This window comes from Hypomesus nipponensis, chromosome 7, assembly GCF_054491055.1.
Source record: "Hypomesus nipponensis isolate SF chromosome 7, ASM5449105v1, whole genome shotgun sequence".
NCBI lineage: Eukaryota > Metazoa > Chordata > Actinopteri > Osmeriformes > Osmeridae > Hypomesus > Hypomesus nipponensis.
This window is the reverse complement of record NC_140367.1, coordinates 6,533,952-6,559,892: the sequence shown is the minus strand read 5'-3', so window position 1 is coordinate 6,559,892 and position 25,941 is coordinate 6,533,952. Positions and strand designations below refer to the sequence as shown.

Sequence of the window (25,941 nt, the reverse complement as noted above, 5' to 3'; positions counted from 1 at the left end):
CAGTGGTACTGCAAATCCCCTTACGATTAACAATAATTGACTGACAAATATTATAAATGTTGAAATTGCTGTTACAAAAACAGTCTAGTAACTGGTAATGTTCAGAGGTTATGTAAAGTAAGTTTCAGCGGGTTATGGATTGTTAAGGATCTTGTCCTTAGGCTAACTATGATAAGAAGCCTTAATGTGTGGGGTTCAAAAGGCCTGAGTACTGTACCTCTTCCTTTAAGCTCAGCAGCTTTAAGCCTTGTTGGCCAAATTGGCCTCACTGGAGACCAGAGCTTGAGTTATCACGTGTTTAACTTAAATAATAATGTTAATTAGGAACCTAGCAACCACATCCATGGCAAAATACTCAAAAATATATCAAACCCTCTTTCCATGTTGAATATGTCAAATGTCAAGGTTTATGACAGGTTTCTAAGTATAGGCCATCACTATTGCCCAGGCATCTCTCCAGTATTTATTGGCCAGGCAGGCAGGCCTTTTACACTTGGACAGGATCCCCTCTGGATTAAAGAGATCTTTGTCACTTGGCATCAGGTGAGTGGGTGTCATCTTAACCTTTTTTTGTGGAGATCACCCAGTCACTCAGAAATATGTTTGAATATCAATGCAATTACATCATTGGGAATCTCACACCAAATATATCTTCTTTTTATACCCCACTTGTCTCTGCTCACAGCAAGTTTCCCCTCACTTTACTGTTTTCCAACACCTTGGCCAAAATGATTAATACGTCTTCCACTGTCCTGGCCATAATGTTCACCTCATCCCTCACTTCAAGATCTTTAACATGATAGATCTACTATAAATTACAGTGATCACACTCATCACTTTCGAAGTTGATGCCCTGACCCCTGATCCATCTCACAATTTGCTGAAATGTTTTGATCAAGATTGTGTAAAGGTCTGTAACTGGAGAAGGACTTGCTTCATCTTGGAAGCTTTGGTAAGTAATCAAAAGCTAATTATTTAGATCCGGTACTACAATATCACAAGTTGCTAGGGTCAGTGCCTGGGATCTTTTGTCTAGACCCTGAACCACACCTCTTTCAGAGCCTCCCTACCCAACACCATACCAGAACCCCTGAGTGTAGACTTTCCATAATAAGTGGCACTGAAGCCGGTGATTCTAGGCGCACAATGAGCCCATACTGTCAAATGGAGGAGGAGCCAGTGTGTGCTCTATATAAGGTTAGGGAGCCTGTCCCCCTCATATCTGTCACTCTACCACCTGTCCTTTCCCACAGAGATTTCAAATACTGTCTCACACAGGGCCCTCCTCACCTTCCACCACTCTGGCCCGAGGGTCCCAGAGACTTGTGACTAGTGGCCCATCTTCAGCTCTCTCCCCCTGGACTGAGGGCTTCCACATCCTGCCTGGTCTCCCATTTAGTAACGCTGGTCTGAAGGCGCCTACCTGCACATTTTGATTCATTGACGCTTCTCTTGTGACCCGGCTCAAGATGCCAGAGCCCACAAAGAAAGGTAGGAGCGGCCTGTTCTCTTCACTGAAGATGCCAGTTCAAAACCATGCAGTAACCTTAATGCACATTATTTTCTAAATGTAGCAAATGCGATAAGATCTTGCATCAGATCTTAAAGGGGAAAAATAGGTATTTTGAAGATGGTTTGTTATTGAAATGACAGGGTGAAATTGTTATGTTGAATTATAAACGTACGTAATTGCAGAGTGAGTGTTTCTAATGGGGAAATTATTGTCTTCTCAATGGACTGTAAAAGAGGGCCACCAATTTAGCTTGTTGTTATCATTTGGTTTGGTCGTTTTGGTCTTTTCCAAAGCTTCCACAGCTTGAAGACGGGTAGAATCATTTTTAATATGTTGAAGAGATAGATGGATGAAATCATTTTTAACACGTTAAAAAGAGCACTTCAAGGAGAATTCTAGATGTCTGCAGCAACCAGCTGCAAGAACTGATTGGCATTCTGGAGTGTTTCCACCTTAGTAAGGAGAGAGTTCAAAGAGGTTTATAAAAAGGCTGTGGTTTTCCCTGTTGGCATGATGGACAATGCTGTTGGAGACAGGAGCCTTTTGGAATGAGATGTTTTGAAGAGCTCCTCTGGAGGAATGTTGATGAGCACAGGAGCTTGGCTCAGGGCTGAGCTGAACACAGCAAGCATAGACGCTGAAGGATGATGCCTTGGGATTCCCTGTCCCTGGGCTGTATGAGGATGCCTGTGGATGGTGGACACAGTCCCAGGTGATGAAGAAGGTGTTTGTGGTTGTTTTGAACCCCAACAGATGAATTATGGACATGTGGCAAGGCTGGCAACATGTCATTGTGCAACTGGATCAAAACAAGATGCCAATGACAATACCCCCTCCCTATCCAACACAGATAAATCCACATTTAACTCCACATTCAACTTGATATTCATCTTCTGCATTACTAATGCACTATTTTGCCCTTGCTGACCTGTGGCTATGCTCATCTGTCATCACTTCTCCGTACGATCATCTCCATCAGCACCTCCTGTTGTTCCCCCCTCTTGTCTGTCATCAAGATATTTTCCTGATCCGTTACTGCAGTGTCTTTGGAGACTGTTCTGACAGCCCAGATATGCCCAGGGACAGTTTGTTAAGTCAACAGCGCTAATCATGTTTGGAGTGAAAACTGGTTTTATTATAAACCATGTATCCTTTAGTGGACCTAGTTGTATTGGCAGCAGTGCTTACAGTACACATCGGGAATGGCACGCATACACACTCGTCTTTTTTACACACACACATCCAGGCGATTCTGTGGGCGCATTCCCGTCCGCCTCATGACAATGGGGATTACAGGATGGAATGGGAGGGATTTGCAAGATTGCTTTCATGGAAGTTATTTTAATAGTGGCAATAAATATGGAGAGAGGATAGACAATCCTTAGTGGATGTTCCAATCCACCTTTGGCAGCTAAACAGCCAGTTGTGTGTTCTAAAACCCTGCTTTTGTTCAGGTTTATGCCAGGTTTATGTTAGGCCAGTTTGTTTTTGCGATTCGGCTGTCAATATAGTTTTGTGCTACATTGTAAATTATTGTAGCAGGAATAGAAGCAGAATAATTGAAGGGATTAGGAATCTACATCCGTAGATTTTAATTAACGTATTGGAAATGCCCTCATTAGAGAGTTTATCCACTGTGATAAACATTTATGATCCTATGAAACTAAGCCACAGTAAAAGGAGTGGCTGCAGATGCCAGTCTACCACAACCATGGTCCTGAAATAACCAGTGAGTACTGAAGACCAGATGAATTGCAATAAAAAAAAAGTAGTGTTCTCTGAATGACTTGGAACAGCTGAACAGGAGGATGCCATTGTATGTTTAGGCTACACACTAAAGGGTTTGAAAACTAGGATGAGAGATGATGGACTGGCTGAGTAGCTTATGTAGCCCTTGGGACTGGGACACTTGTCCCTGGAATAGTCCAGACTTTAAATCCTCATCCCTCGTCCCCCTCTCCCTCTCTCCCTCTCTCACCTCCCCTCATCAGAAACACAACCATCTCTTCAATGCTTGACAGTATCATTTCAACTAGAATGAGTCAGGGGTAAAACATCTCTTCAGGCTTGCCATCAGGGTTAAAGTTCACAGTAACCCACCCGTCCCTATGACTTCCTTCAGTCACTCTTGGCTTTCAGTACCTACAGATCCACATCATCACCTTAGTTTATATACTACCACCATCACTCCATCTACTCTGCAGCATCTAACAGCGTCAAGTTGTACATTTCAGAATTTCACACCACAAACCAGGTATACAGCACAGGGGGCCGTGGTGATTGCTTGTCACGAACATTTTGGCTCTCATTAATTCGGCCACCCTGCACGATGGTGAAACAAAGAAGTTCCCCTTTAATAAAAAAAACAAAAACATTATAAATTTGGAAGATAAACTAGACTCGGTTAGGTTCAAGCTGGAGTCTGTATGAGCCTGTCTGTCTTCACAACAACAACAGGGACAACAGCTGAAATACCTGCAGCTTCACTAACTGCAGTGGGAATCCGCTTCTCCCTGGTCTCATCATTTCCCCAATGAGACAGAGAATATATGTGCATGATGTACTCACTGTGAATTATACGATTGTTGCTTGCTTTCCTCCAGGTACACTCATGCTCTTCTGGTTCTACCCATTGGCACTAATTTGCTTTTCACAATGTATGCTTCATGGTTTGGCTGTCTCGTTGCGTATGATCATTGACCTATGCCGTTTTTGTAAAGCTCTTTCTTGTAAGTCGCTTTGGATAAAAGTGTCTGCTAAATGAATAAATGTAAACGTGACCCAGCAGGACTCTGATGATGAAGCCAACAAAACATTGTTTTCAGTGTGGTGTGACTATATATATATATATATATATATATATATATATAGAGAGAGAGAGAGACATATACACATGTCTATATCTGACCTAGAATGTCCAGAGGGAATCATCAGAGTTGAGGGATAACAGAATCTGGGCAGGGAGGTTGATCCGAGCTGAAGGTCATCAGGGAAAGTATAAAAAAAACCTTATGACTGCCTCTGGTGGTACAATTACACACAGGAGAGATTGTCAAGTGACCATGACTTTCAAGTGAGAGACAGTAAGACCACCTCAGCATCATGGAATGGAGAGGACAGATTTGCCAACAGTAGACTGCCAGGCTGTCTTGCCTGTCATCTTTAAACTGTGGACAGGAATGGCACTGTAATGCCCAGTATTTCTCTGGGGCATTAACAAAGGACGTATCTTGGCTGGCACAGGGAATACTGGCGTCTTAACAGAATTCACAGCCTGCTGTGCCAGTGCTCATCACTGAGAGTGTAGAAATGGACAAGCAAGGTCATGTGACGGCAACAAGGCTGTTCAGTAGTGTCGTCATCACCCAATAATCTGTATTTCCTTAATCTTTTTCTCCTGTTATGGAGCTTTCACATTGTCTGTAGGCTTCCATGTCTGAGTTCATGTTACGTTAAACCGGTATCTATCCTGTGGATGCTTGGGTTGTGCAACAATTTGGTGAAGCTACAATTCCTTCTTCTATTTCTCATGCTAAATGATGATCATGGTGTCAGAAGTCTCAAACTCATATGGACTTTCAGACACAGAAAAAAGGAACCCAGCGTAAAATGACAGAGTGGAGATGCTTTGTTCCCATGAGGAACAGAAAGCCACACACACGTGACTGTGCCCCACTAACCCATTAATAACACACAAGGCTAATACCTGGAGCCTAGAAGCTGTGGCATGTCAGTTGACCTACTGTATGGTGACTTTGATCTACTGTAGCGTTAAACCTTTTGATAATTATGCTTTCCAAATATGTTATGCTGCCCTCTGCATCAGTTTGGTATGTCCAGACAGTGCAGAGTTCTGACAAGTGGTGTATCATTGGGAGCCTCTATAATCAGTTAAGACTAGACAATGTCTAGACATGAGGTGCCTTGAGGCCCAAAGGTGAGTACAGTACATGTCTCAGCAAAGTCTGTTAAATGGCCGCCTACGCATAAATAACCACTACCTGTTTGTACTGGGATATTTGTTTTTAGTGGGGGGATTTTATTGACGGAACAAATCGTAGAAATAAACCTTGATTCTTTTCTCTCTTTCTTTTCTAGATGAGACGCCAAATGCCCAGCCAGAAGGTGAGTAAAGACTAATGGCCAATATTAGACTATAACATGTTGAGGTGAGGGACAGATCAGTCAAAAAAAAAAAAAAAAAATTGAGTGACAATACAATTGACAAATACCGACTGCAAGACCACAATGGGGAACGGTTAACCTATAGAGTAAAATATTGTTCAGCGAAACACAACCTGTTTCGTGTCGTGCAAACACGAAAGGCTGTGGGCATCAGAGCACTGAGTTTAGTACAGTGTGTAACCATGATGAGTTCAAACACTGTTCTGGGTTTAAGCAAATGAGAACTCAGAGGTACGACTGTGTCACTGTGACTCTGATCAGTCGTTACAGCCAAGCGATCAGAATCTTCAACATTCCGTCCCCCCTGACTGTCTGATCCCGCCCTGTTGATTCAGCTGACATCTCTGTCCCGCCATGTGACCAGTACGCTGGCATGCAGCGTGCTGTCAGACCACGTTAGGCTTTGACCTTGGAGTGGTACAATCTAAGGGGAAAAAAAACAAACGTTTGCATGAAAATTTATATTTTCAACTAATCTTGATCCTATTCAGCCTAAATTAGCACATGGATGAATTCTGATAAAGCCTGGTGTACAGTAAGTGAAGGCCACATTGTACTATTCGTTCATGCACAGTATTTCCTCTTGTGCCTACATACCAAACAAAAGACATGTACACAGAGGGAGTTGTAAGACAGTCCAATACTGTGCATGCAAGAATAAAGTGTCCCTGTCTGACTGAAAGATGGAGAGAATGGGTTCAACACAAGGTGTGTCAGTATGTGAGACTGTGTGGTTGCTTTGTGCTTTGTGAAGAAGCCTTTCCATTCTTGCTATATTTGTCACGCACTCAGAGAGCATTGCCCCAGAAAGTAACGGTGTCCTGCCCCTCCCTGAGATATCGCTCCAGATCTCTCCACCCCCAGGTGGGTACCCCTCCCTCTTCCCCCCTGGCTTCCCCTCCCTCTTCCCCCTTCACACTCCCAGGATGTTCTTGTGCATATCACTGTGACAACACACATTGGTTTTGTGTGAGTCCTCACTGTTCCACTTGACAATCTTCATATGAGCAAAACTGAACCACAGAAGTAAAGAGAACTGCACCAATACACAGAAAGAATGTGCATGATATGGCCTATTAACTGCAATTTCAGTTACCTATTGAACACATAACCCTTACATTGCATTGTTACTAATGCACAAATGCCTTGATGCATCTAAAACCATGTGTAACATTTTTTCTGTAACCGTATAAGGGGCTGAACATGATGGTATCATCCAAAGAGTAGGTATTGGGAGATGGAGGAAGTATGAATTTTACTCATTTTACTAGAAGCTGTGTTTAATCATTTGCTTACCTTTTTGTTGTCAAAAATATATTTATATATATTCTATCTGTACTGATAGAACCTATTGATAAATTGGTCAATTTTTAATTGGTAAAACGTGTTCAACTCTGCTTAGTAAAATTGGTAAAACTGCTTCCTTGAGATCTCTAGAACTAACACTATAGATAAAGTGACCAGATTGGTGACAACTTTCCAATGACTAGGTAACTGATGGTAACCTTGTAGTCCAAAGGTCATTAAACTAGCTTTCAAATAAAAAGAATCAAAAGCATAACAACCAAAATTTAGTTTCCGGAACATTTTAATCTTGACTGGATGTCAGTGAATCAAACCAATGTGGTCACTAGCGATCTATGCATGTCTCAAATAAGGCTGTGTTCTGCGAGGCTTTGGTCGATTGCTTTTGCCCAAAGCCTGCTGCTCCAGCTAGGCGCTATGTTTGCTGTACAGAGGCTGTAGCGGAGGCAGAGCCAGTAGAAACTGAGGGGAAGGAGCCAGACCCCGTAGAGCCTATTCCGGTAGAGGTGGTGGTGGCTAAGGAGCCTGAGCCAGTAGAGAATGGCTCTACAGACCCAAAGCCCGTAGCTGTTGGGGTTAAAGAGCAAGTCGAGCCTGAAGTTAAGGAGGAGGCCCCTTGCTCCCCCCCACCGCCTGGTAAGTACTGGAACACTGTCTCTAGCCTTTTACAGTCGAAACTCTCGCTGTTTACTGCTCTTTTAATTAACTCAAGTAGCGCTTTCATTCAAATACCCTGTCTGACTGCAGTGGAGTCCAGCTTTCATTGGTAGCCAGAACGATCAGTATTTATTTGAGAAAGTCAACATGTATCTTCTGTCAGAGAATAAAAACATAAAGTAATAGATTGATGCTTCACTATTTCAGGGTGACTTTGGGTGAAAACGTTATCTGTAATTATAGACAATATTATTTTTTGCTTCCAGGGCTGCTATAAGACCCAATGCAATGGTCTTAATTGATATTCTTTGATTGGGGCCATACATTGGTTCATGCTTTGCTATCTGCTTTTATAACCGGATCTCTTTGGTGAAAAGCCCCTCCTAAAGTGCACTTATACATTTAAAAAAAAATGTTTTAAGTCGGTAAGTAAACAGTAGGAAATCAGTGCAATGGCGTCATACTGAACATGGATTTATACGTTTCAGTGTCTAAGGAAAAATGTCTAAAAGGCAGTGCTGATTGGCTGAGATTCTTCTTGAGTGGATGTGATAGGCTACTGCATGGGTGGAAGGTGGGTTTCATTTATGACAGCCTTGTCCCAATCAGCCCCACCCCGTCCTGCTGAGATGGAGAAAGCAGAGCCAGTTATAGTTGTTACCACACCTCCACCTCCACCTCCAGAAGGTCTGGGACTGGACGTGACGTGTGTTGTTGTTGTGTGTGTGTGTGTGTGTGTGTGTATACTGTATGTGTGTGTGCTTTCTGTGCACAAGTGTATTTTGTCTGCTTATGTTTGTTTGAGTGTCTGTGTGTCTGTGCCTATGTGGTCTGTGCAGAATCACTTTCAAGTGCTGTACCTCTCATAGACAATAGATGAGGATCTGTGTTTTATGCAGTTGAAAAAAACAAGCACACACCCAACCGCCTGCCGCCTGCCGCATGCAAGGTCATATCTCGACCTAGTTATCAGTGTCACTTCCTGTTTTTCAAAAAGCAGAAGGCAGGCTTCATGCTGTGTCCATATTCAGTTATTTAATATTGTTTTTTTGGTGTAGTTTGGTTGTATTGCTCAATAAGAGTAGAAATATCTCTCACTGGCTTTATGTTGTTGTCTGCTTCCTTCACTGTTCTGTTGGTGTTATGCAAAGATATAACTCAGACGGTTGACAGGGTTACTTGAAATGAATGCCTCTGTTTTGGGGGATTTGTCTTCTGGTTGTTTTTTGCATGGTGAGTTAATCTCACTGTCACTGGTGTGGTACTTTAGTTCACAATCACTGGTGTGGTACTTTAGTTCACAATCACTGGTGTGGTACTTTAGTTCACAATCACTGGTGTGGTACTTTAGTTCATAATCACTGGTGTGGTACTTTAGTTCATAGTCCCTGGTGTGGTACTTTAGTTCACAATCACTGGTGTGGTACTTTAGTTCACAATCACTGGTGTGGTACTTTAGTTCACAATCACTGGTGTGGTACTTTAGTTCATAGTCACTGGTGTGGTACTTTAGTTCACAATCACTGGTGTGGTACTTTAGTTTATCAACAGGCTTTTGGTGTCTACCATAAATCACTACACACGTGTGATCTCATACCATTGTCTCATCCCAAACACACAGGTGTGTTCTCCTCCAACACTTTTCAATCTCATTGACCATGTATCTTAAACTCCATCCGTCCGTTTTAAAGATGTCAATTTTTTGTCCTGAATTCTGTCTTGTTTTGCATGACCAGTCTGGTCTTGTGGCATGTTTTGCTGGCCTGCCCATGATGGACTTGGAGCTTTTTCATAGGTGGGTCTGTGTATCAATCACACCTTTATTGCAGATAAAGATGATGATGCTGCAGCCAGTACCCCCTCCCCAACGCCCCCAGCAGGTTGGTAACCATAACAACCACCCTCATTAGGTCTTATTCTCCTCTTGATGATGGTTACCATAGATTGGAGACTCTGGAATGGTTACTGTGTTGGGCTTCTATGAGGAACAGTCCAAGACAATAAAAAGCTATGGACATTTTTCAACAACATTGATGGGTCCCTCAACTTGACACAAGCAACACGTTTTTTATATATTTTTTAATCGAGGAATAGATCTTAAACTATTATAGTGTATGTATGTGTATGTAACAGACATACATGTAATCTATATGCCATCTATGTGCAGTGTCATGTGCAAATTCCTGAGCGCAGTTTCTAAAAGCACATAAACCTTTATTTATTATGTCAAATAAAGGCATGGATGTGTCACATCACATCTGACATGTATGTATTATGATATAATACCAATACATGTACTGTATGTATGTATGTATGCTCATCATGTATATGCATATGTTATTTATAAATATTATACATGACATTTTTATATTGTCTAAAACCTGTTTTGTCTTATTATACTAGTACATAGGTTATCTAATTAAGTTGTAAAATTAGAATCCTTTCATAAAATCTTTTTAACAACAATTTTTTTCATCGATTTCGGGGTGTAATCCAGAGTATATCAGAGTAATCAAAATAGATGAACCATTAAGGACAGTAAATCACTTCCATTAATATCAATAATAATGTGCTTTCTTTACAGAGGATGCCTATTCACTCAAGAAACTCTCTATTGAGCTGCCTCGTAAGATCTCTCTGTTAACCTTACTGTACCACTATATTGTAGGTCTTATCAAGTCTGCATAGATCAGTAAGTTCAACTGTCTGGGTATAGGAAACATGTTCGAAGACATGTTTATTTCTAGACGTTTTTTGTGTGTTTTAAAACAACGTATTTTTTCCCAACTGAGGGGAGATTATTAATGGTAAATTTGTTTATTTGTTTATTAGGGGCTGTTTAGGACCTAAATAAGATGTTTTGTCATACATCGGAATGGCTCATGCAAACATATACTCTGTAAACCTATGCATGCTCATGTGAGCACTTATACATCCTCGTATGAATCACTTACACATTTAGATATGAGAAACACTCATGCATATACCTTTGTCTCATACACATACATCTGAAAAAACTTGCATAATGGTGTTGAATACTTACACATTCTTAACTGAATATTACAAAAATATAATATGATATATAATATTTAAGTCCTATGCAGCCCCTGAAACAGGTTAACTGCAATACAGGTTAATTGCTGTCTCCCCATACATTTTAAATAGAATCATATCATAGACATCAACCTTAATATGTTGAACTCTGTTTTGAGAAATATTAAATCCACAGTAAGATTTCTAGGCTTGTTATGCCCTTTTTTTGGAATCTGTCACCTGGTAGTTTTTTATGTTGATTCATTTTTTTATTCGTCAGTCCCAGCTTGCTTTAAATTGTTTGTTATTGCTTGCTGATCGTGTATTGTATGTTTGTTTGGTGTGTGCTTGCTTGCTTCTATGGACTTTACAGTACTATTCCTTATAATATGCTGTAAACTTATCTCTGTCTTTGTTTAGATGATAGCGTCCCTTTATCAGCCATGGGGAGAAAAGACTCAGGTAATGCTGTGTAAACAAATTTATTGCCCAAAGAAAGCAAGAGCTACGAACAGTCCATTCAAGTAACTGGTGCTTAATTTTCCTCACATAGCGGGCCAAATGTAACTGTCACAGTTGTCGTTGAGTGTTCAAGTTCATTTGGCTAGATACTATGTACAGTGGTGCTTTATGAAAAAGATTGGTTTCCTAAAATGTCATAGATCAAATGCCATATTTCCTCTACAACTTGTAGGAAGCTATGGGGCTTTTGGAAATTCTCATCTTTTTCATACACCAATAGGGAAATTGAAAATGTTACTGCAATTTGGCATTAGTACGAACATTTTAATCGTTGTTGAGGATGAGTCAGAGTTTATGACATGGGGGTGTCTTTGGTTTGGCCTCAAGGAACATGTTGGATCTGAGATTCTTCAACTCATTGAGATGTGGAGAATGCAGAGAACTTTCACGTGAACAGCTGTCAGCTTTTTAAGATGACAGCTTAGAGAGTCAAGACGTCAGCATCCCTTACCTGTTTCCAAGGAGAAATATAATTATTTCCTTGCAGTTTGTCCTTTCAAGAATACGTTCCTCGTTAGGTGGGAACTCGGTTTTGTGTTCTACGTTCTATGCTTTACATGTTGCAAAATGCTTAAATCGCAGCTTTAAACTGTATTGTGAAGGATTGTTGCGTGTGAGCTTGTTTCTGACTATCCATCCTGTCTGGAATATACAAGTCACTCAGTGAATTGGGTAGTGTCTGTGTGATGATTCATGTGTATCCCCTGTTCGACCAGTGTGGTCCCTGGGAGAGGGACAAATTCCAGAGGACCTAGACAAGCCCATAGACACTCCGCCATTGTCAACCCTCCTCATAGAGAAACCTCAAGGAGGCTCCATAACAGTGGGTGAGTGACTATGTGTACATGCATTCCATTTCAGAAGATTCTTTGCCACTAACAAGCTGGTAGACGAGTGAAAAGTGTGTGTAAGTGATCTGTTTGAGTCGCCATCTGGCTCGACGGTTCATTGTGCTGTGCTTCACGTGTGAACAAGGTGAGGACATCACCTTTGTTGCTAAGGTGGAGGCTAAAGATCTGCTTCGTAAACCCACCATCAAGTGGTTTAAAGGGAAATGGATGGACCTCGCTAGCAAGACTGGGAAGCACTTACAACTAAAGGAAACCTTTGACCGATTCACCAAGGTACGTTGTCTGATGTTGTTTATCCGCTCACCCCTCAGTTTGCTCCTAATGTAATTCTTTTTTCATCACCCTGCAGATACATACTTTTGAGATGCATATCATCAAAGCCAAAGATAACTATGCAGGGAATTACAGGTGTGAGGTCACCTACAAAGACAAGTTTGACAGCTGTGCCTTCGACCTGGAAGTTAAAGGTTAGTTGTGCTGTTGTTGTTGTTGGCTTATTTACAGTAACAGTACAGCTGTGACAATACAATGTATTCATTTAATACAAGTAAATCACACAGATGATACACGTATGCCATATGTATGTTTTTTTTCTTTCAGAAGTTGAACAGGGGTCACAGAATGTTGATATCCGATCAGCTTTCAAAAGAAGGTAATAAGCAAAATGAGGGCCACAATATTACAACATAGTTGACTTAAATATACAAAGTCTGAAATATTTCACTTATTAGCAGGATAAACTAGTATTCAAGATACACTATGTGCAACATAATGAATACATTACTGTATGTACATTTAAGTAATTACCAAACAATCTTTTTAATCTTTCAATCTTTTTTGTAGGTGTAGTAATCTTAGTTTACTAATAAACTTCTCTAATATACTTATATAAATCTAAATAATTGGGAACATAAAATTGCAAAGTGAGGGAGACATGTTTCAGCCATGACACAAATCTGACAAACCAGTGTGCAAATATGGTTGCAAAATGTCATTAACCTTTACCAAAGGTAATTGCAAATCAACCAAACACCTCTATGTGTTTAACTCCTTGAAGGCCAACGCTTGCATTTGGAACCTCCCTCCCAACAATGTATCAGAAAGCAACGCAAAACATCCCAGCGCCATAGCATTTTCACAATGTAGCTGCTCAGCGATGTTGCTTCAACATAGCAGAAACATTGTGGCAATGTTTTCATAATGTCGTCTGGGATATAGCCCTCAAAGCTCCTTATACAAACCTGTTTGCTCAGAATCTTTAATTGCAAATAGGAGTGAAAGGTTTTGTGCGAGCCCCAATCATGCGTTAGTTCGGACCTAATGCATCGATTGAAGTCAGTGCCATTGCTTTGCGTTGTTCTTTTAACATTGTTTATCTAAAGCCTGTGACTGTTTATCTAATTCAGTCTCTATTAATCTCTTCTTGTTAACAACAGCAGTGAAGGACAAGAGGATGCAGGGGAACTTGACTTTAGTGGTCTTCTTAAACATAGGTGAGAAAAACTTTCCACCCCAAAGTGGCTGGAATATTTTTTCTTTCTTTTTGTACCCCTTATTTGGGATTCTGCTTCCTGTTTTCTTTCTTTTTTTCAGTTTTGTATGTTTCTTATGTTTCCCCAACAACGGCTATTGAATCTTTTTCTCTTCCAAATTTGTAATTTTATGACATGGTATTTATGGGTATTGCTACATATTTGCGGAAAATAGAATATGATATCATGCAAAGACAAATGTTGAGTGCAAAGGTGACGATGCCTGTACTATGCACAACATAGTTAATACTTAATACACAAAATTGTTTCTGTAGTATTAGTATAGCTAGATATGACAGTAGTTTTTACACTCGATACAAAGTTATTTTCTGCTTCCTGAGAGTGACCTATATTTTGGAGTTTTAATTCGATTTTTCAAGAAAGATGAATCTTGGTTGAGCAAAATCATGTATTCAATGCACTGCTATAAGTACAATCAACTTATTCAGTGACATTGTTCGCTAAGGTAAAATTACACATTTATTATGGGCTTGTCTCTTCTTCTTTCCTACACATTCAGAATGAACAGGTTAGTAAAGAGAATACCATAGGTAATAAAACGATTAGACCTTACTGTGAGGTAAGTACTATAATCCTGCAGAGTCCCTGGCATGGAATGTAGCTCTAGGAACTGGACAAGCAAGAGTGTTGGCCTCTTGTACGGTAACACTTCATTTAAAGGCTGCATTCTCAAATGCTCCACTAATAATCAGCATTGGTGAAAATGGACTTTGCTTCATACAGGATCAATTGTTAAGGTGATCACTCTTCCAAGTCGAATACTGTCCTTAAGAGGCAGAAATCTCCATTTTGGATCATTTCTGATCTGCTAGTGGGCCATTTATGAATGAAGCTGTGAAATAGTGTTATTGCTACATTGTCATTTTATTTCAACTCAGAAATACAAGGCACATTCTAAGATTGTTTATTTCAGACTTTGTTGATAATTGCCTGAAAATAAACAGAAGATATATAGCCTACATAGAAAGAATGAAATAATATGTCATGCTATTTGCCTTAAACCTTTCAGACATTTGGGAAAATGTCTAAGAAAGAAAGGGCTGATTGACTGTTCTTTATTTAGCTAATTAATAAATGTACTCACGCCCAGGGCAACATGCTTATTAACCTGGATCTCATAGATCTAACAACTGCTATGGACGCCTCCATCTTTAACAGTGTCAGTACCTTTCTGAAGTGATCATCTGAACACAGATAGATACAAAGGGATGGGCTAGCATAAATAGTCATCGGAATTATATATGTTTCTTCACCTGTACACCTCTGTCTAAGGTCTTCTTCATTCCTGCATGCAGCAAAAATATATTAATTTCCCAAATCCTAAACACACTTAATTGAGCTGACAGTGAATTATGCCCCAATGAATCATAAGGACAATTGCATTTCACATCACACACTATATAATGTTGTTTGAATTTGTTTCTACAACACTAATAAAATCAAGCATTTTTTCTGTTTAATTTCCCAAAAGCTCACCCTGAAGCCAAATAACAATGACCAAACTAAAAGAACCCAAACTGGGTCAAAACCCTTCCCTGAAGTCCCACACCCCCAAACCCCCCTCTTCACTTCACTTATAGTGTTGAACCACAGATGAAACCCCCAGTATATCACCATAGTCCCCCTGTAGGACATGCTGTTCTGCCTTCCCGCCCCTGTAATAACTCTCCCAGGGCTTATGTGACAGCACAGGTAAGATAGCAGACCATACCCATCCCTTTGTGTGACATGTCCTGAGGAACTGATTAGGGAGAAGAACTTTATATGTATAGACTAGAAAGAAAGATTAGATTACAGATACAGAGATTACAGAGAAGAGATAATCACGCCTCACGATAAAATATCAAAAGAATCAAGACAAGGTCTAGCTGAATAAATCAAATCCAATAAACATTTATTTGTAAAGCCCTTTTTATATGCAAATAGATGTTTACTACTGTAGAAAATATCATAGTTCAAACAGGTAGCAATCCATGGTAGCCACATCAGAAGATTCAGCTCCACCAAGTGTCCACGGAGAATTCAATGTAGCATTACTTTTGTTCAACACGTGAGCACTTCAACTAGAAGTTCCTTAGGACATGTTGCAAACGTCCAGCTGACGCCCCAGGACTCACACCCTGCCCTGGTGTCCGGTCTCAATAGAGAGCCCAAGCAGGAGGAGGCTCCTGACGTGGACGTGTGGGAGATCCTGAAGTTGGCCCGGCCGGATGAATACGAGAAGATAGCGTTCAACTACGGCATCACAGACCTGAGGGGCCTGCTCAAGAGGCTGAAGAAGACCAAGAAGGAGGAGAAGAAAAGCGAAGGTAATGACTGTAGCATTTTACAAAGCTTCAGTTCTCAAATTCAGATGGGATTTTGGAACGGTGGTATGTTGGAATAGTGTTGCACTGTTTTGATTATGTATATACATGTTTGTGATTTAATATAATACAGTATGTATATTATTTATAGTTAATCCATAATTTTAGAGAAGAGGATTTAACTTACTGACACTCCCCTATTATTCAGGTTGGAGAGTTATTCTTCTCGCAGGTTGGACAATGGGTCTAAGTACACTTCTAGAAAATTCAACAGCAACCTTTGTTTATCTGAAGCTTTCGCTAAGAAGCTGGATCCAGCATACCAGGCGGACAAGGGAGGGAAGATCCGTTTTGTTGTGGACCTGGCAGACCCCACAGTGGAGCTGAAATGGTACAAGAATGGACAGGAGATTCGACCCACTCCCAAGTATGTCATGTTTTCTTCTATCTATCTTTTTAGATGGTCTCCCTTCATCTTCTCACAAATGAAAAACGTTTTTTGAGCATCTCTCATAAAATGTGTTTCATTCGTGGTCTGATCCTGTCTGCTGGTCTGTTGATCCTTTGTGATTTTGTTATTTGCCATCTCTCAGGGCTTAAAAGCAATGGTTCACATGTTAGTTTGATGTTATGGCAATTTAATAGGTTTAATATAAGGAACACTATTGAAAGGGAAACAGATTTGCCTGCTCCTGCTTGCCTACTATTGCCTATATTCACCTAAACATCTCCACTCTCCCACAGAGGTCGCTTTGTAACCTGGCCCATCCATATACAACCAGTACCATCCACTGCACTGTGAACCATTGCCAGCCGACATACTGTGAACAAATAACGTTCTCTCAATTCTAACTTCACTTCAAGAGTTGTCACCCCTGCATTGCAAGAACGTTAGATGTTTCCAGAGCTCTGTAGATCCTGAGCGTTATGTGATTGATATTCCTGTGTTAGATGTTTTAAAAAACAGTCCTTTACTATTAACTACAGGTCCTTCTCTGTACAGGAAAATGGTGGTACCTCCTTCACAGGTCTTTAACTCTGTCTGGCTTGGTAACTGTATAGATGGATAAAAACAGTATTATTTTGTAGCCATTTAGATGTTAAGATCAGATCACATTTGGAAAGGTAATGCAACAAATCCTCCATATTAACTTTTGCTACACCCTATGTTGTGAAAGTTCAGATCCAGGCCAGGTTAAAGCCATCTGGGAGGCTATTGCAGTTTTCTGGTCATTGGTCTCCTGTGGAATATTCCCAGGATTCTCTGTTCTATAGGCTCTCTTTCTTCTTACTACTGTGACACTATTGGTGATCGCAGTCCCCTCCAGGCATGATGTCTATCTGTCCCTCTGCCCTGTGTGTCTGTCTGTCTGTTCTGTCATGCCATGCCATGCCATGGCACTCCTTCCTGTCTGCCATAACTACTTCACACTGTGCTCCGGCCCCTTTCTGGCTCCACTGATGAACTTAAGTCAAAGGAAGTAAGTTCACTCGTCTGATTGCATAACAAAACTCTGAAGTGCGGCCCCTCCCTTCTGTCTAGTTGTCCATCTGTGTGCAGTGACAACCCTGAATACTGCATGATGACATGTCGTTGGTTCTTCTATTTTTGTTTGTCTGCAGTTCCTTAATTACAATTATGAATTTTTAAATTTGAAATGTCTCTGTTAAGACACAAGAAAGCAGTGACAAAGTCATCCATAAATGACACAGTCGCAAGATAATCTATTGTATATTCCCTTATTTACAAATAGGCGTTCTGTATATACTGCATTCACTACCCATTCTACATTCACCCTCAACCCAAACATCCATCCCTTGTTTCCTGCATGTACCTGTGTATACTCTGTGTTTTGACTAATTGACTTGCTGTATAGGTATATCTTTGAGCACAAGGGCACACAGCGAATCATGATCATCAACAATTGCGTCCTAAACGATGATGCTGCATATTCCGTATCCGCTGGAGATGAGAAGTGCACTACTGAGCTGTTTGTTAAAGGTATTAAACTCAATCAAACACAATCTCTCTTGAGATCATGTTCTTCCCCAGCAATGACAGGATTTTCTTGACAATATCATGTTTTATTTTGCTTGATCTCCTTTATCTAACATGTTGATCCTTCCATCCGAAGAGCTACCGGTGAAGATTGTCAAAGACATTGAGGCCGTAAAAACCACTGTGAATGAAAGGATTGAGTTGGAGTGTGAGGTGTCTGAAGAAGGAGCTCAAGTCAAATGGTATGGAAAACATACATTTCTTGAGTGACATACTTGTTGCTGTTCTCCTTCTCTTCGTGTGACGTCACTTAAGCAAAGACGTGAACTGGCAAATGTGTCTCTGAAGATTTGTGGGTATTTTTTCTCAGGATGAAGAATGGCGTGGAGGTCCCCACAGGGGTGCGCTCACGCTATCGTGTCAAGTCAGAGGGGACCAAACACTGGCTTATCATCGACGACGCTTCCAAGGACGACACAGGGACCTACTCCCTCATGGCCACTGGGGGCACCACTGAGGCCCGTGTACAGGTCGACTGTAGGTGTTGAGCTTACATCTCACCTATCCTCTTCCTCAATGGCATTCTATGAACGAGGGACTATTAGGGGTCAAGACGTCTATGTCTAACTCACATCCTCTGAATGTTTAAAATGTTTTCCTTGTCCGTCCCGTCTCTCACCTCCCTGTTCTTGGCTGTGTCAGTGAAGCCGCTGAAGATTCTGCAGGACCTCCAGAATGTGACAGTCATGCTCGGTCAGCCCCTGAAGCTGCACTGTGAGATCAACCCTGGGAACGTCCCCGGACGCTGGTACAGGAACGGACAGCTCATCCAACCCAACGACCGCATCAACATCCTGCACAGAGCCAAGTAGGAATGGTTTGCTTGAACCGATGTTAGTTTCCTCAAGGATCACAATGACTCTTGCTTAGAGACTTGTTGCTCTTGTGATTAGTGGTAACTGATTACAATTTTTGTACTCGCTGTGATATATTATTTTTATTGTGCAGGTACACTTGCACTTATAGCAGTTCATGTTGTTTAATTGTAACTTGCTCTTATGGTTCTTCCCTTTGGCACTTATTTTGGTGGTTCACAATATGTGCTTCATGTTTTGGCTACTCGCAATGCTTTTGGGGCTATCTTGTTGTTATTATCATTGACCTATGCACTTTGTAAAGCTCTCTCTTGAAAGTCTCTTTGGATAAAAGCGCCTGCTAAATGAATAAATGTAAATGTAAGTAGGTCTTCTCTGCACACTCTGACTCGATCTGAAGACTGTCCAGCTCTATCAATATGTTCCCACTGCTGTCAGCTGCTCTGCCCAAATCCCATCTGGGATTGCATTAACATTTTCTCTCTATGTTTAACAGGAACCACAGACTTGAAATTGAAAGCAGTTCAATCCATGATTCAGGGGACTATACCTTTGTGCCTGAAGGGTACACACAGAGTCTCTGTGCCAAAGTTCATATCATCGGTACAGTATTTAATCTCATATGAAAATATATTATAATTAGTTGTTATCTTCTTTCTTTTTTCTAATTTGGGGGTCATTTCATTTTCCACAGACCCCCCTAAGGTGCACCTAGACAGCCTGAATGTGCCTGACAACACAGTGGTCATCGTGGCAGGAACCAAACTCCGCCTGGAGATCCCCATCAGTGGAGAACCAGCACCCAGAGTGGTGTGGATGAAGGGAGAGAGGGTAGGTAGAGGGGCTGGGATGGAGACTGACATTGGTTCCAGAAGATGCATTTCATTTGGAACCGTATCTATGTGTGTCATGAGATCACTACATGCACCGCCACACCCTCATCTGCTTGCTATCACAGGTAATCCTAGATTCTGGTAACCGTGTTCGTGCTGAGACCTTCGCTGATCAAACCTGCTTCACCATCGAAGTCACAGAGAGGGAAGACACGGGAAACTACAAGATAGTACTGCAGAACGAGGCTGGGGAAGACACAGGGAGTGTCCGAGTCAAAGTCGTTGGTAAGAAATACATAAGTGGCATGATAGTCAAAGATCACCGTGGCAACAAATAACTTCTCGATAACTCAGACTTGTGTAACTTGTTAGATATCCCAGACCCTCCTGAGGCTCCTCTGGTCCCAGCAGTGGGTGGAGACTGGTGCTCAATGACATGGGACCCTCCCCACTATGACGGGGGCTCGCCAATATTGGGTGAGTCTGTTTAGGTTGTGCATCTAAATATTATGATTAATTCCACAACATGAGAATGGAAAGAAAACATTCTGTTCTTACCCAACTGAAGGCTATTTCATTGAGAGAAAGAAGAAACAGAGTTCCAGGTGGATGAGGTTGAACTTTGATCTGAACAAAGAGGCTACATTTGAGCCTAAGAAGATGATTGAGGGCGTGCCATATGAGGTGCGGGTCTTTGCCGTCAATGCCATTGGCGTTTCCAAACCAAGCGAGCCATCTAAAGCATTTGTTCCCCTGGGTAAGTGTCCCTTAATACCTTATACCCTGTCCACAAAGTACACAGAGCATTGTAAACCTAGTAGCCTCTGAACTCAAAGTATCCCACTGCTGGACATTAGACATGATATAAGGCTGTTACGTAAGACCGTATTCCAGTTTATCCTTTGACTGTATGATGATAATGGGGAAACAATTTCAGCTACTCGGGCTATAATACTTTTGCATCTGTGATGTGCCCTTGGTTAGCCTTCAGCACCTGTCTTTCTTGATGCTGCACTATTCAAAGCATTCTGGCGATGACCTCCAACACACAAGCCGGCACTTTGGAAGATGTTAAATATGTCTTAATAATGGCTGCCAAATCACCTCCGGATTATAGGTTTAGGAGATCAAGTTCCCACGGAGTTCAGTGGAGTTAAATATGTTTCTGAAAGTAAGAATAGAAGTTGGGTGCAGCCCTAATGTGTCTGAATAGCAGATTAATGGCATGCAAACTCGAGTGCTGCTGTCCTCACGTGCCCATGGTTGTACCTGTATTACATCAAGCCTATGAAGATTTACGTATGACTCATGTTTTTTTTTCCATTATAATTTGATTTAAAAGTTTGTGAATTTCAACCTCTTCAGCTGTGACTAGCGAGCCAACCATGCTGGTGGTCGATGATGTCACAGACACCACGGTGACCATGAAGTGGCGTCCCCCAGAGACGATCGGTGCTGCCGGCCTGGATGGCTACTTGGTGGAGTACTGCGTAGAAGGAAGTGAGATGACACCCTGTTTGGAATTCTTTAACTCACCTGATATTTATACTCTCTATGACTATGAATACTTGTAGGGACCTTAACGTGTTTTTCTCCATAGCCGATGACTGGATTGGAGCCAACAAGGGGCTGACAGAGAAGACCAAGTACACGATCACTGGTCTGCCTCCAGAGTCCAAGATCCTAGTCAGAGTTAGGGCCATCAATGCGGCTGGTGCCAGCACACCTCGGACCCTCCAGCATTCTATCCTGGTCAAAGAGGTCATAGGTGAGTCTAGGGCTTGTATTAGAAGGCACACATTGACATTTTTGATCCCGTTCCTGTGCCAATCTGACCTGTCTTTTACCAGAACCACCAAAGATTCGCATCCCCCGACACTTGAAGCAGACATGCATTCGTAGAGTTGGAGAAGCTGTAAATCTGGTGGTTCCATTTATGGTAAAGCAACCGTGGCATAAACATTCACATCCTCACAGCCGTGTCCATGGTTACCAGTTGAGGTCATCCTCCTCTGTCTTATCCGTAGGGGAAGCCCAGGCCAAAGGTGAGCTGGCTGAAAGAGGGAAATGCCATCGACCCAACCCACGTCAGCATCCGCAACACAGAATGTGACAGCATTATCTTCATCCGCAAGGCGGATCGCAACCACTCCGGGAAGTATGAGATGAATGTAAAGGTGGAGAACCATGAGGACACAGCCATTATTGACATTCAGATTGTTGGTGAGCCCAAGGTTTCCTTTCCACATCAGATCATAGTACTGTTAGCGTGTACGTTCTACACACTCCTGGTTCTTGAAGAGGTATGGATGACTTTCTGGTTCTGTTCAGACCTGCCAGGCCCTCCACAGTACGTGAAGATAGAGGAGGTATGGGGGGAGAATGTGGCTCTGGACTGGACCCCTCCCAAGGACAACGGCAATGCCCCCATAACAGGCTACACCATCCAGAAGGCAGACAAGAAAACCATGGTATGAGGTTTAGAAACCATAATCAATAGTGTGCACCTCGTGACTGCATTTGTTTTGACTCTGTGAGCATCTGATCTCTTTGACAGGAATGGTATACGTGTGTTGAGCACTACCACCGCACCTGCATCACCATCTCAGAGCTGGTGGTAGGGAACGAGTACTACTTCAGGATCTACTCGGAGAACATGTGCGGCCTGAGCGAGTGTGCCACTCAGACCAAGGACAGCGCCCTCATCGTCAAGGAAGGTACGTCTGAGCTCCGCTGAGGATGTAGAAGAACAGCAATGAGTATGACCAGTAGAGGATGTATCAATAATATTGAAGCTGCAGTATAGACATCAAGTCATTTACAATCTTTACGCATTCAAAGAGATATTGTAGAAGCCTCACAGTCACCGCCTTTACATTTCTGTCAAAGAAAAATTAAATAAATACTTGCCTGACAAAAAATAAAAAAACAACATTGTTTCTTCTTCATCACAAGGGAAATTCCCCCATGATACAGCTCTATGCCCGTATCATGTACAACCCCATTCCTCTACCCTTCCTTTCACAGGCATGAACCTCAAAAACCCAGAGTATACAGACCATGACTTCAAAGAGCCCCCGAAGTTCACACAGCCTCTGATCAACACGTTTGCCATCGCTGGCTATAACGCCACGCTCAACTGCAGCGTTCGGGCCAATCCGAGGGTAGGTTGGGAGGAGTTACACCTACAATGGCCCAGTGTCATTTTATAATTACCTCAGGTAATGCCCGTCAGACATTCACAGCTTCCAAAATTATAAGGTTTTATACATTTGGATGATGAAGGCTGTGCTTGTAGAGAAGTTCACCTGAGGCATATGCCTCTTGATGCACCCTGAACGTCCCAGACCTCCCACTGAGATGTAATAGCTTTACACCTGCAGCCTTTCAGAAGGCCAGACCAGGCTTTACAACTGGCTGCTATTCTCTGTCCTGTGGATCAGGTTCTACTCTCAGTCAGCAGCCCAGATGTCCTTTGTTGAGGGATACTGTCCTCTGAGGACAGCTTTAGTTCAGGTTCCTTATCGTAACATTGACATTAACTTGTAGATTAATGTGTAAACTGACAGAGCTTCTTAATAACGTCATGATTATATTGAGCTTTGTTTCTTCCTGCTCACTTGTATTTTTTTGACATCAGCCCAAAGTCATTTGGATGAAGAATAAGATTGCCATCATCGATGACCCACGCTACCGCATGTTTAGCAACCAAGGAGTCTGTTCCCTGGAGATTCGCAAACCCAACCCTTACGACGGGGGGACGTATTCCTGCAAGGCTATTAATGACCTGGGGGATGCCCAGGTGGAGTGCAAGCTGGAGGTCAAAGGTCAGTCTGGGCTACAAGGTAAACTCTGTCCCTGGTGTACACCAACGGTGTGTTTATGTAAACCCACTGACTCACCTAGCCTAGTGCCTGACTCAAGTGTTTCAGTACACAACCATGAGGACGCCAATAGCAGCTGGACATGTAAGTATCAGCCTTGCTGTGGATCTCAATCAGGATTTGAGTTCAATTAGTCTCAAAATATATTCATCTTCATAATTACATTATTTCAAGTGTTTATCCATCATCATTAGAAATATCATTATCAAGACATGTAATAGCAATACTCTTCATTTCATATTTGCCCTTCTCATCGTTACACACCTACCTGAAAGAACATATTTGAACATGTCTTGACAAGCAGTCCTTGTGTTGTGGTACAGTCCACATAACATCAGATCAATGTTTCCCTTGACCAAATTAAGTTGTAACTCCATAAAAAAAAAATTACCTCCACAGGTGGAATGTTTCCCAAGATACATGTTTAACTCCTCATGTAAAAGAGTAAACATTAACTTAACAGTATCCCCTGGAATATAACTCCTTCATGTAAACATTTGGTTAACCCGTCTTCTCTTCTCTCCCTCAGTCCCCCTTCAGGAATAGTGATTGTATGTTGCCATCTAAGGTAAGCTTTCATATGGTTTTGGCATATGAAGCTTATGTCATTCATTTTGCATTTTTCAAAGGCCATTAACCCAGCTTTTCTTAGCAGTGACTCAATATGTAGACTCTTTTAGTCAGCAACCACCAGTCTGAGAAAACAGGAACCAGGAAAGGAATGCCTAGCATGTATTAATCCAAATGGGATGTGTGTGATTTCTTTTTGTTTTTGTAGTTGTCATGTGTGGTGTTATTAGCCATACCCTTAACATTTCAAAACTTTGTTTGTGTGCTTGTGTGACTTGTTTAATATTATTTATCATATAATGTGCCACACAAAAGGTGAGTAACCTTTGTACAAGTACAATGATCTGGACTTGACTCACTGTCTAAACCAGCAACTGTACACTCAACCTCACATCATGTATGACATAATAAAAACAATAAGCAGATTTTGTGATTTTCTCAAGAATATCCATATATTTGCTTGGTCTTGTATAATACAGCTGTGGATGAAGGGCTGCAACTTGTATCTGAATGTTATATCTTACATTCATATTACAACTTATAAGATTTTATATTATTTGCCACACATGGTGAATGAGCACTTTTGCTCCTTGCTTTGCAAGTCTTAGCATATACAACTCACTCAAAGGCTGAAAGTTATGTGTTCTGCACCTGCCTTGTACCAACGCTGACTTTTTCCCTCCTTTTGCTGTTCTCTTCAGATTCTTACTATTCTGTATGCTGTCCTCTGTTTCACACTGTCCGTTTCTACTTTCCTCATTGGCTCTTGACTTTTTCTGCTGGTCCTGGCATGTTGTCTCTCTCTCTCTCTCTCTCTCTCTCTCTCTTCTCTCTCTTTCTCTCTTTGTCTCTCTATTTGACCCTTTCTCTCTCACTTTTTCCTTTTCACCACACACACACACACACACACACACACAAAGACACGCTGTCTCTCTCTTTCTCTGTCTCCTTTTACCCTTTCCTTGACCTTTGACCTCTGTCATTCCCAACAACAGCCTGAGTCTGTCTGTTCTCCCTTCCTCCAGGAGGGTTCACCTTCTACGAGCTCATGCAGCGTGGAGTGCCGTTACACTTGATTGATAAGTACATGAACGAGGCGAAGAACGTGGAGGCAGAAAAGTGATTGGACTGAGAAGGGATGCATCTAGGCTTTCATGGATCCTTACCAACAGTGCCCCTCTTCAGTTTTTGCCTGCAATCTGAATAGGCCAGGGAAGAGGACTGTGGTCTTAGGCATGCTGTGTGTGCGTTTGGAGCTAGTTGTCATAGAGAAAAGCCAATTTGTCAGCATCTGGTGTTTAACAGCTCTGTCTAAGCTCTGATGCATGTCAGCAGTGGTTTGGTTCTATATTTTTTATTTGAGATTAGTAGTGTGTAGTATAGGTTAATAACAACCTTCACCTGTATGCATTTGGTTCTTTGTTAGGGAAAGTACTAGTGGGTACGAATACTTTCAAGGGCCTAAATAAAAAAACTGAAGACGGGAAATGAATAACATGGTTTGATGTCTGTAAAAGGGAATCCTGTGATTAAAGAATGAATGAAACATTGAGACACATGATAGAAAAGACTGAAAACACATTAAGGAGCATTGCAAGTAACACTTTATTATTTATTGGTGATGTAACTTTTTTTGTGAGTAGGATCATGTTTGATTTATTAAACTGTTCTTTTTGTTGAGTGTAAGCCTTCACTGCATGCCAAATGCTTTTAGCGTTGATACTGTGCTGTATTGGAGTGTGTCTGACCACTTGTGCATGCCTTTACCTTTAATTTGTAATTATGGCTCATGGCTCAATAAAAACACGTACATTGTAACTGGAAATATTTTTGTTACGAATTCTGTATTTTTTGT

The 25,941-nt window shown here is 41.6% G+C and overlaps 1 protein-coding gene across 2 annotated transcripts; it reads left to right on the top strand.

Annotated features, from left to right (window-relative positions):
• Positions 1-1,236: 1,236 nt before the first annotated feature.
• On the top strand, positions 1,237-25,911 carry mybpc1 (myosin binding protein C1). 2 transcript variants are annotated; one of them, XM_084701890.1, is made up of 34 exons: positions 1,237-1,491; positions 5,612-5,638; positions 6,491-6,562; positions 7,436-7,639; positions 9,490-9,540; positions 10,245-10,286; positions 11,114-11,155; positions 11,932-12,042; positions 12,191-12,339; positions 12,416-12,533; positions 12,667-12,718; positions 13,503-13,559; positions 14,498-14,506; positions 15,765-15,928; positions 16,220-16,352; positions 17,398-17,406; positions 17,803-17,927; positions 18,061-18,166; positions 18,295-18,461; positions 18,627-18,792; positions 19,296-19,402; positions 19,494-19,630; positions 19,758-19,917; positions 20,005-20,109; positions 20,201-20,389; positions 20,998-21,132; positions 21,233-21,400; positions 21,483-21,571; positions 21,660-21,855; positions 21,964-22,103; positions 22,190-22,349; positions 22,660-22,796; positions 23,273-23,459; positions 25,112-25,911. In XM_084701890.1, the coding sequence occupies exons 1-34, from the start codon at positions 1,470-1,472 to the stop codon at positions 25,207-25,209; spliced, it is 3,834 nt and encodes a 1,277-aa protein (XP_084558016.1). In that variant the 5' UTR covers positions 1,237-1,469; the 3' UTR covers positions 25,210-25,911. The 2 variants fall into 2 exon arrangements, with proteins under 2 accessions (XP_084558016.1, XP_084558017.1); XM_084701891.1 differs by lacking the exons at positions 14,498-14,506; positions 17,398-17,406 and having other exon boundaries at positions 9,496-9,540.
• Positions 25,912-25,941: the final 30 nt, after the last annotated feature.

Coding starts and splice junctions, on each gene's coding strand:
- mybpc1 (XM_084701890.1), top strand. CDS start 1,470: ATGCCAGAGCCCACAAAGAAAG. Junction 1,492..5,611: donor GCCAGAGCCCACAAAGAAAG/GTAGGAGCGGCC, acceptor TTTCTTTTCTAG/ATGAGACGCCAAATGCCCAG. Junction 9,541..10,244: donor CTCCCCAACGCCCCCAGCAG/GTTGGTAACCAT, acceptor CTTTCTTTACAG/AGGATGCCTATTCACTCAAG.